Source organism: Zea mays, unplaced genomic scaffold (assembly GCF_902167145.1).
Source record: "Zea mays cultivar B73 unplaced genomic scaffold, Zm-B73-REFERENCE-NAM-5.0 scaffold_152, whole genome shotgun sequence".
Classification (NCBI taxonomy): Eukaryota; Viridiplantae; Streptophyta; class Magnoliopsida; order Poales; family Poaceae; genus Zea; species Zea mays.
This window is the reverse complement of record NW_023366769.1, coordinates 18,171-29,191: the sequence shown is the minus strand read 5'-3', so window position 1 is coordinate 29,191 and position 11,021 is coordinate 18,171. Positions and strand designations below refer to the sequence as shown.

Sequence of the window (11,021 nt, the reverse complement as noted above, 5' to 3'; positions counted from 1 at the left end):
CTTTTGCCAACCACCGAGCACCAACAAATGAAGAGAGTTACCACAAGTATGAGACCACTGAAACTACTTCGCCTGCTTTGAATCAGAGCAAACTGCTTTTAAGTATAAGACCACCAATCTAGTACGCAACCATTGCCTATTATGCCATCCATATTGTTGACTTTCACAGACCCACTATGACTGCCTACGCCCATATAGATAGAGAAAAGTTCACCTAAGGATAATAAAACGTTTGAGGAAGGTTACCGCTTACGATATACCTATATATAGATAGTGTAGTGTTGTAGTGTGTTAAGTAGATCGGTCCCATATAAAGTTGCAATGTATCTGCAATGAGTTCATCTACTCCGGGGTGTTCTCCGCACTTCTCAAGAAAGAAATAGTTGGAAATTCCCCGGATCGTCTGCGCTTGGCTTGGTATTCTTATACTGAATCGCTGTTGGATAAAAGAAAGCATAAAGTTTTTAAGCCTGCGTTCTCGTTGGCGAAACCACTAGGAGGCAACCATGAAAGCGGTTTCTATGTTTCGATCGAACCAACACAGCTTTACGCTTCTTTCCAACTCTACCCACGCTTCGGGTTCGCACTTACTTTACGCCTTACCGAACTTGGGCTTAGTTCAGCCAGCTTCGTAACATGCCTGCTCAAAGTGAGTAGTTGGAAGTTCCTGTAAGCATCTTCCCATGAATTGACGTATATAAGCGTAGTTATCAGGTACGCCGTGAGCTGGATTCTATCCCCGAGGATAGAGATTGATGGGTAATAGTTTTGATAGAAAACTCGTATGTTAAGTTCTCTAGTTGATGTGATGCGGCTCGATTCATCATTGCTCTCACATCAATGTTTTCGGTTCCCTTTTTACTCTCCCATTTTCATAGAGAAAGATGTTCTGATTCAGTTCTCTCTGAAAAGGAGGGGCCCTTAGGGACACAGTAGTACCATTTCCATTGTGCGAAAGGTCGTGTCCTGGTAGCCTCTCTGCTGTAGACGGTCTCATTGGTAAATTCTTCCATTTCTGAAATTGTCAAATCGAGATTGTGTGGGTGTTCAGTCTACTCTACCGCTCATGAAAAGATTTCGTTGGGTAGAACCAAGTCTCTTTTGGGAGCAGATTGTATTTGATTTTATATAGTTACTCCATGATGATGATGACTAGATGGAGTTCCACTGATATGAAGAGAAGAAATAGAATATTGGCTAATATGGTGCCAATTCGTAATTTAAGTTTACCTGATTATTATGAATATGAAGAAGAATACCCTCCAGTTTCAAGAGAGGCAACCAGAGGGGTCTGTATACTCCTACGAATAGACAGATATTTATCTTCAATTGGAAGGAGCATTCAAGACCGTGAGGTTCTACGCGATTTCCGCCAACGGTTACTCTTTCCCCAACGCGAGGCTGGGCACAGCTTTTCCGAAATATATGATGATATACGAGCGCATGGGGTAGAAGCAAGTCGATTGGGTCAGCCTCTAAGAGATCTGTACGATGAGATGGAAAGGAACGGCGAGATAGTAAATAACGGCTCAATCATTATCCCTGGAGGCGGCGGACCAGTAACAGAAAGCCCATTGGATCAATTTGGAATTCACCCAATTCTGGATCTGAATATTGGCAAGTACTATGTCTCATTCACAAATCTATCCTTGTCTATGCTACTCACTCTCGGTTTGGTCCTACTTCTGGTTTTTGTTGTTACGAAAAAAGGAGGGGGAAAGTCAGTGCCAAATGCATTTCAATCCTTGGTGGAGCTTATTTATGATTTCGTGCCGAACCTGGTAAACGAACAAATAGGTGGTCTTTCCGGAAATGTGAAACACAAGTTTTTCCCTTGCATCTCGGTCACTTTTACTTTTTCGTTATTTCGTAATCCCCAGGGTATGATACCCTTTAGCTTCACAGTGACAAGTCATTTTCTCATTACTTTGGCTCTTTCATTTTCCATTTTTATAGGCATTACGATCGTTGGATTTCAAAGACATGGGCTTCATTTTTTTAGCTTCTTATTACCAGCGGGAGTCCCACTGCCATTAGCACCTTTTTTAGTACTCCTTGAGCTAATCTCTCATTGTTTTCGTGCATTAAGCTCAGGAATACGTTTATTTGCTAATATGATGGCCGGTCATAGTTCAGTAAAGATTTTAAGTGGGTTTGCTTGGACTATGCTATTTCTGAATAATATTTTCTATTTCTTAGGAGATCTTGGTCCCTTATTTATAGTTCTAGCATTAACCGGTCTGGAATTAGGTGTAGCTATATCACAAGCTCATGTTTCTACGATCTCAATTTGTATTTACTTGAATGATGCTACAAATCTCCATCAAAATGAGTCATTTCATAATTGCATAAAAACGAGGAGCCAATCATAGAACTACATATGGTCTGATACTACTAACTTCCTTGAAAAGTGGAAGAGTAGTTATGTAGGCAGTTGCCGTTCCAGAAATGTAGCGGTTGCTCGACCAAAGCCGGTCATCAAAGAGTCAGTAAGTAGTAATTCTATCAATTACCAATTCGTGGAATTCTCATGTTCCAATCAATAAGTGTGTCTACTTAAAAGTAAGTTCAACTTGCTTGTGTTAAGCTTTGCTCGAACTTGATTACTTCCTCGCTCTCCTTCACTCGGTCAAGGGATTCACCTTTACCTCGTTCTGGTCTTCCAGCTTGAAAGACAAGGTCCTTATTCAAAACTGGCTCCTTCGAGTTAGTCTTTATTGTTTCATAGAAAGGCTTCCTTCTACGACTGGAGTGAAATCCTCTATGCTGACATAAGCGGAGAGGCAAGCAACAACCATTATATTGAACCTGCCCTGAAGGCTTTGTTTGCCTAAGTGCATAAGTCAAAGAAGGGTTTTCTTGCCGAAAGCAGTGTTCAGACCTCAATCTGTAGCGGCGCACTTCCCTCTTATGATTGCTTTTCAAGGACATCCGGATAAGGGGACTGAGAGAGTAGATATGGGACTTTTCCTCATAAAAGCCTATATAGGTGGGTGGTATGATAGTAAGTCTTTTCCTACTGATGTGTTCAGTCGATGGCTTGATTCTCCTCCGGGCGTGAATTGGAAGGGCCAAGGGTTTACAATGAAACAAATTGCGTATAATTTGCACGGCGATACGAACAGTATAGAATTTCTGCACTCCTTATATGCAGACTTAGTTAGTCAAGGGAAGGGGTGCATAGCCAATACTTCCTTCTCAGAAGTGGCTACGAACCACGGTGTCGGGGGTTCGAATCCACTTCTGAGCGGGCTGGCGGCTCCACCGGGAGCGAGCCTACTGAAGGAAAGTTTTATTGTTGAACTTCTATTTTTATCCAATATTTATCTTTTGTTTGGAAAAACCAAACCCACATATTGATCTTTAAGTCTCCCTTTCTCTTTTGGGAGCAGATCTTTCAAAGATGGGAAATTCCAATGATTCTTTCCGTTTTGTCGAGCCCTGCTTTGGTCTCTGGTTTGATGGTTGTACGTGCTAAAAATCCGGTACATTCCGTTTTGTTTCCCATCCTAGTCTTTTGCGACACTTCTGGTTTACTTATTTTGTTAGGTCTCGACTTCTCCGCTATGATCTTCCCAGTAGTTCATATAGGAGCTATTGCCGTTTCATTCCTATTCGTGGTTATGATGTTCAATATTCAAATAGCGGAGATTCACGAAGAAGTATTGCGCTATTTACCAGTGAGTGGTATTATTGGACTGATCTTTTGGTGGGAAATGTTCTTCATTTTAGATAATGAAACCATTCCATTACTACCAACCCACAGAAATACGACCTCTCTGAAATATACGGTTTATGCCGGAAAGGTACGAAGTTGGACTAATTTGGAAACATTGGGCAATTTACTTTATACCTACTATTCCGTCTGGTTTTTGGTTTCTAGTCTGATTTTATTAGTAGCTATGATTGGGGCTATAGTACTTACTATGCATAGGACTACAAAGGTGAAAAGACAGGATGTATTCCGACGAAATGCCTTGGATTCTAGGAGGACTACTATTCATATTCAGAACAGAAGGTTCTTCTCCCACAAAGGGGATGACGCACCTGTCCCCCCCGCTGATCCGGAATCCATTTAATCTGATTTGGCAGAGAGAATAGAAAGGATTTATAGGCGGGCCGGGGAGGAGCAATCTTTAGTAGAAGCCGGGACTACGCCAAGGGAACTTGTAGATAACGTCCTGCCAGAGGGGGCGGAGCTACCGCTTCTACAAGAAACCTGGGTTCAGTTTGTACGGGACGAGTCACACAGCGAGTTTTGGGTAGAGATCGATTCGATAATCTGCTAAGGAAATATGGGCACGCGGCGCGCGGTGAGCCCGACACCCCCGATCCCGATGCTCGAGCCTGATGCCCCTCAATCAGGAGGAGGCGACTCAGCGGGGAGCACGGGGGAAGAAAATTGTCCGGGGGCGGGGAAGGAAAGTAGGAACCTCCGAAGGCCCGCCCGAGTCAAGGAAGCGCAAAAGTTATTCTGATTCTGATTCCGGGGGGGATGATGGGAGTGACCCTGCTCCGGATCCTTCTCCTTTCTTTTGATTTTGACTAAAATGAGAGGTGGAGAAATTGAGTTCTTTTGAGCAGCGTTGTCTGTAGTAGAGTAGCTTTTTTTTTTTTCTTTTACAGAAAGAAGGCGAGGCCCACCTGCCTTCTCTAGGTACTTTACTTGGAAAGGTGTCACCGCCTTCCTTCTTCTCTAGGTACTTTACTTGGAAAGGTAGGTGCGGGAAAGAAGAGCGGGTATGTGGGCTTCTTTCAATCGAAACTTTTTTGAAGCCGTCAAACTTTATCGTTTCATTATAGATGGATCTAAAACATTGCGTTGCAGAGTGGAGGCGTGAAGAAGGTTAAGAGAAGCAAGCCAAAGGAAAGAAAAAGCAACTTGATACAATATTGAAGATAAACACTCAGGAAAGCACTGGGTCAACTGACTCCACTAGCCAGCTTCTGCTTCAGAACTTACTTCAAAGAGGCTGACTTAGCACTTAGCATAATGCTTTTGTTCCGGTGCATAAAAGTAAGTGAGCAGGTGGGTGAGTCCAAAGGTTTTTCCGAAGCGCGAAGGACTTGCAGTTCTAAAATAGGAAGGGCTCTGTACTCAAATCAAAGCAAAGTAGTAGTTTCATAGGTCGTTGTGCTAGAGCTAAGATTTATATGAAAGTGTGAGGGGAAGCCATTTCCAGCTTCTACTTTCTGCGAACCGGGCTCATTACCGGCCTACAGTAGCATTCTACTGTGAGCTTTCTCACTGCGGATCGCCTTGATTCACTGATCGTTGACAGCTACTCAGGAGAGGTTATCCTTTGCCAGACTTTGTGTTGAGATGAGTTCTCCGCTTCCCGAAAAGATGATTTTTGTCAATCAGCGTAGAGTGGTGGATTATAAAGTGGTACAGTCCGAATGGGTTGGTTCAAGCTAGCTGTTCTTACTGAACAGGTGTTTTAGCATTCTTTTCGAATTCGAAGTTGCGGGGTGCTTTGGCTTTTCAAAGTTCTCAAAGAGAATAAAGTAAAGGCGCTACGCGTGGATCGAATTAAAGTAACGTAAGGTTTCGTAAGAAACAATTGAATAAGCGTATCAAAGAGAATGAGGTCTAGCACTCCGAAATACCATTGAGAAAGAGCAATAGAACAAGGTTAGAATAAGATCTCCAAAATGGTTGATGACTCCCACAACTTGTCAGGCTGCATTCCCGTGAAATTGTTTTGGGACAATTCCAGTTTTACTATCTATGCGGTAGCTCAGCCAAGTAATCTGGTATCTCACCATTAAGACGGTTACCTAGCAAGTTCAGCTCTGTGAGGTTCTTGCATCCTTTAAATGAATGTCTCTAGAATACTCCCAGTCAGATTGTTATTGTGCAATATGAGTGACTGCAGAGAGTTGGCTTGACATATCTCGGCTGGGATAGAATAGAACCTGAGAGCTGGTTGGTTTCTGCAGAGAAACTAACAAGATGCTGCAATGGCAGCGCTGGCAGAGGCCCACGGAACATGTTTTCTGCAAGAGATATGGATCGAACACTCGCCCTGTTCCGTATCCAATCTGGAATATGACCCGTAAGTTTGTTCCCTTCAACGAAAATTGTGGCAATAGCTTCTAAATCTGCAAGTTCTTCAGGGATAGAGCCTGTGAAGGCATTGAAGGGACGGACAGATTTTTGAGCGTAAGCTTCTTGCAGTTACTAAGCTCTTTTGGTATGCTCCCACTGAGCCCAGCACCTTTGCAAACAGCCGAGTTAGATTGCCCAGCTCACCGACAGATGTTGGCAGTTCAGCATTGAAGTAGTTCTCTGATATATAAAGTTCCTTCTTTTGAGACCACCAATTGACCAAGGGATGGTGCCTGTGAACTTGCATCCGGGGAGTTGAAGAACTTTTAGCAGCTTCAGGTTACCAATCTCTTCTGGAATGCTTCCACTAAGACCATTCTGTCTCTAAATTAGCAATTCCTTATTTTCCAGTTGACCAATCTCCCTAGGTATTGGCCCCACCAAACTGTTTGATGAGAGATCAAGTGTCAACTGGTTCACCAACGCAGTTATTCCCGGGAATATTTATCCCGTGAGGTTATTCTGGCTTGCATCAAGGTGCTAGAGCCGAGACTGGTTACCAAAAGCAGCTGGTATCGACCCGTTGAATGTGTTCATGTGAAGGTCCAGGATATCCTCGAGGATGAAGGCCAGATCACGCCCAATTCGATCCTTGAAAGACCCATTGCACTACAGCGGCAGCTCGGGCTCGAGCAACGGCGGGAGATAAGTCTTCTCTTCATTCAGCATTCAGTCTATCTTCGGAAAGCAGCAATAATTGATGCACGCAGACGATGGTTAAATGCTTTCTTGATTTACTACTAATAGGTGGTGTCTAGACGCTAGGAAAAAGTGAGGATTATAGCTTCTGCCCCATAGACCATTCGGAAAGGAGTCTGTCCCTTCGGTCTTATATGTTAGTATAGGTTGGTTCTTCCGAATGCACATAAGACCACTGGTCACCCTCAATCCTTAGCATTGAACTTGACTGATTTGGCTAAGATCTGGGGAACTAGAGCAGTCCCCAGAGGGCACTACACAAGGCAGGAGAGGCAATAGCGAAGCGAAGCCCTAGTTCAATCGAGGATGGATTCATTGAGTGGGCGAGGAAGATGATTGGTATGGGAAGATCGGTCTTTCACTAATGGAGCATCTCCACCCTAGCCTTGAAGTTGAACATCCGGGGATATCTAAATATTGAACCAGTGATTAAAAAGAATGGCAAGACTGCGGTTGAAGTCCCAGCTGGAAATCCAAATTGCTCGAACACAAAAAATCTAGACAAAGGAAAGAAACCTGGTTTGCATATTTTCGTATATGCCCAACTAATCTATCGCATAGGAAGATCGCCCCTGTAAGTTTATTTCACACATTATGTTACTTTGTTTATGGTGTGGAAATAAATATCAATATTCTAACTTGCCGCTTTCTATGGATGCATCCTCTACTCTAGTGCTTACCTGTCCTACTTTCTTTAATTCATTCCTATTTCCTCTCCTGTACTTATATTTATCTTGCCTGCGGCAGTTTTGTAATCAATTTCTACTAGGGATAGGGAGCGTGAACTTTCTCTCATCCAGTGAATGAGTTACCTGAAGATCGATGGCATATAAAACGCCCTAATTCAATATAAAATCTGTTATTTCACTTTCAAAATGCCCCGTTCGCACTTGCTTGAGTGAGGCGCAAGCCGTTTTCTTGCTAGGCAAGATAGGTCAACGGATAGCTTGTTGGTTGATACGGGACCCCTTCTCAACTTCATGTGTTTTGTAACTGCCATAAAGCAAGGCCATAGTCCAACATTCCATCCTTTTCCACCGCTGTATTGGCTTCTGCTTCTCTTCCTTTTGCCGAGGAAGATCTGCTTCTCTTGCATCCTCCAGTCTTAAATTCCTATCCGTACTAGACTAGACCTTCCCTTAGCCATCAACCTACCGAACCCAGGAATGAGATCCACAAGGAAAGAGATTGGCAGAAATCCAGAAAGAATGATGCACAAGAAATGGTTAGAACCTCGAGAATAGATGCGAATAGCAGCTCAGATCAGATCCGAGATGGAGCAGCAATAAAGCAAAGAGGAGCAGAAAGGTTCGAATCGAATCGCAAGCAGCTGACTAGAGAGAGATGAGTTGAGAAATAAAGACTATCCAAATATTGGATAAGTTGTTTCGTAATTCATCTTTGTCATTGACTTCGGCCTCTCATTTATCCTTATTTGGTAGCTGAGAAGTGAAGCACAACAAAGTTTTAATAGATCTCTTCCTGTCATTCAATAACCATCCTTTATTTTTGCAGTATAGAGAAGTGATTAGCCGGTGCCCAGGATAAGGTAGTGGAACTGGTGCGTATCAGGTTTGGCATTAGCTCTTTTGAATAATAGAGCTGAGCAGCTAAGAACAGATAGCAATCTGGAACAGCTCTGAAATGCAAATAAAATGATGATTGGTCCTAGCTTATGGGTTGCGATAAGACAGTTTCGAAGGTTCTAGCCATCTCAAGGAAGTATATAAGTAGCTATCGGCACCTTTTGAAGAAGGAGGCTCGGTAGCAGAGATGTTGAGTAAAGTCTAGATGACACGAACCCTAGCAGATCTGCTATAGCAAAGTGGTAAGTTACCAGCGGTGTCGATAGAATAGAAGAGAAGCATCAGAGCGAGCGTTATAGATCAGTCAGCATTAGCGACATCAATTCTGCTACAGTTTTGTTAAAGAAAGGTGAATACATTCTAAAAAGTCTAAAACTCATCTTATTTCTTAAAGAGCATATAACAACAAACGATTTCACTTACAAGGGGGTGCAGCTGCAGGAACTGGGTGCTGTGCCGCCCGCTGCCTACTTAATGTTTCGCTTGCCTTCTACACTTCTGCAATGGGAGTCACCACATGAGATGCTATTTTTCACCTTTCGCTATTATTCGCTCTTGCGTGTCTTTGGAGCCCGATCTTTCCCTTGCTTACGCCCCTAGAAACTCCGTGAAAAAACCACCTCGTTTTTCCATAAATAAAGGATTCCTAATAAAGTTTTTACATATCATATCCCAGCGGTATTTTTTTAATAATTTTTGCATAAATAAAGTATAATTTCCACAAAATAACACTTTTAGGCGCCCACTTGAAATTCAACTTAACGTTGGACGTTGACCAGGCCCTCTCTATTGCCAGAATTGGGGACTGGCTCTTCTCCACAACTAGAAAACACAGAACTGCCAGAGGTTTGGTCATAACCAGCACGCACCCTCGCCAATTTCGTTCTAAGCTCAATCCAAGATTGTGATCGGGTTGCCTTTCGATATAACTTGGTTCAAGCTTGGATCCAGTGGATAGATACTTTAAACGATGGTAGGAACGGGAGCTACCCTGGATCACTTGAGGAAGTAAGAACGCAAGTCTCTCAGTTGAAATTAGATCGTTCCAGGATAATAGCTGAAGCGGCTGAGAACTCCCAAAGAGAAGAGAACCAGCTTAAGGAGCAGGTATCCGGAGTATCAGCAAGCTATAAATAGCTTTAGGATTGTATGAATAGAGTTGAGGATCAAGTATCCCTCATATTTAGATCCCCCGTTGGGAAAAGCCCCTTTTTTAAATCCTTTCACGCTTTCCCTTTGCCGAAGGCCGGCCTCTTTAGTTCCTACGTTTTCGGAAAAGAAGGTGAGACGCTAGCTAGCAACGGGAAAAAACGAGTAGTTAAAGATGTGAATGTAAGACTACTCGAAAGTACTTCCATTTTTATTATATTATATAGTTTCTAATAGAGAGTACAGTTGTATCTATGTGCGAAACGACGAAAGAAAGATGGAAGGCCCAAAGAGCTCTACAGTAGTGCCCCGGAATGGGGTCGTAGAGCCGGTAACCCACTCTGTTTAGTATTTTGATTTCGTTCAAGGTGTTGCTCTGTCAAATAGAGATTGTGTGGGTGTTCAGTCTACCACTCATGTTCACGTTCTACAAATCTAAGGGAGTGCTCCTAGACTGGACGACTTCCCGTAAATAACCTAGTTCATGTTCCTTTGAAAGAAATAAAATGAAAGCTTTTGAAGCGAAGATGTCAACGCGGTGCTAGGTTTGCGCCGGCCACGATTATTTATAAGTATATTGGAAAGAAGAGTGACTAGGCTACGGTCTAACTTTTTCTTCCTAGCGGAGTTCAATACGAAAATAAAGGCGCTCCGCGTTGGGAATGGCGTACGTAGTACGGGTGGTATTTCCGGTATAACTGATCAGGGTTGTTCTGAAAGCAAGTCAATTGGTGCTTTGGAAAGTGAGTGCCAGAGGCTAGTCACTGCTTGGTTTACAGAAGGGAAGGAAGAAAGAGATACCGAAGCAGATTCAGTATAGAAAAGAAGAAATTGATACCATTCATTCCAGCTTATTTGATACCCACTTAAAGTTTCTATCAAACCATGTCTTTTTCTTCGAACGTCAATCTCGTAGGAATTTAGATTGGAAGTGTGGTATTGAAGGGCGAAGCCTTTACTCTTTTACTTGTTTCTTTGAATATAATATAACATAGTATTGACTACGCACTTCGAAAGATAATGGTGTATTCCGAGGATCAGTCCGTTTTTTATTGAATTCGCAAATTGATAGATCTGGATGATTAAAAGAATGATTCTTCCCTGGGTATTTCCCCGCTACCATTATGGAAATTGGAGCTTTTCAATTCCATTTTGGAGATGCTCGTAACGATTTTTTTCTTTTGGGTGGGCAAGAAAAGGATTTGACTCTTGAAGATATCAACTCATACGCCTGCTCCATACATTAAAAAACATTTTGGGTACTTTCTATTAGAATGGATAAATAGAAATGGGTACATTCCTCTTTCTCTTTCCTGGCCAAACTACCAAAAAAAAAGAAGAGAGAGAGCTGTAAGAGCGGTAAAAGCAAGCTCGGTGGCCCGGTTCACTACAGGTTGATGTATCCTTTTGAAAGAAAAGTCAATCTCTCTAAAAAATAAGCACTTCAACAAGTCAGGGCCCTTTTTTATACAACT

The 11,021-nt window shown here is 42.7% G+C and overlaps 2 protein-coding genes across 2 annotated transcripts; both read left to right on the top strand.

Annotated features, from left to right (window-relative positions):
* Positions 1-1,117: 1,117 nt before the first annotated feature.
* On the top strand, positions 1,118-10,732 carry LOC118473860 (ATP synthase subunit a-like). Its single transcript, XM_035963635.1, has one exon. It carries the CDS (start codon positions 1,140-1,142, stop codon positions 2,370-2,372), a length of 1,233 nt encoding a protein of 410 aa, XP_035819528.1. The 5' UTR covers positions 1,118-1,139; the 3' UTR covers positions 2,373-10,732.
* LOC118473862 (NADH-ubiquinone oxidoreductase chain 6) lies at positions 3,389-10,732 on the top strand. Its single transcript, XM_035963637.1, has one exon. It carries the CDS (start codon positions 3,417-3,419, stop codon positions 4,077-4,079), a length of 663 nt encoding a protein of 220 aa, XP_035819530.1. The 5' UTR covers positions 3,389-3,416; the 3' UTR covers positions 4,080-10,732.
* Positions 10,733-11,021: the final 289 nt, after the last annotated feature.

Coding starts and splice junctions, on each gene's coding strand:
- LOC118473862 (XM_035963637.1), top strand. CDS start 3,417: ATGATTCTTTCCGTTTTGTCGAGCCCTGCTTTGGTCTCTGGTTTGATG.
- LOC118473860 (XM_035963635.1), top strand. CDS start 1,140: ATGATGATGATGACTAGATGGAGTTCCACTGATATGAAGAGAAGAAAT.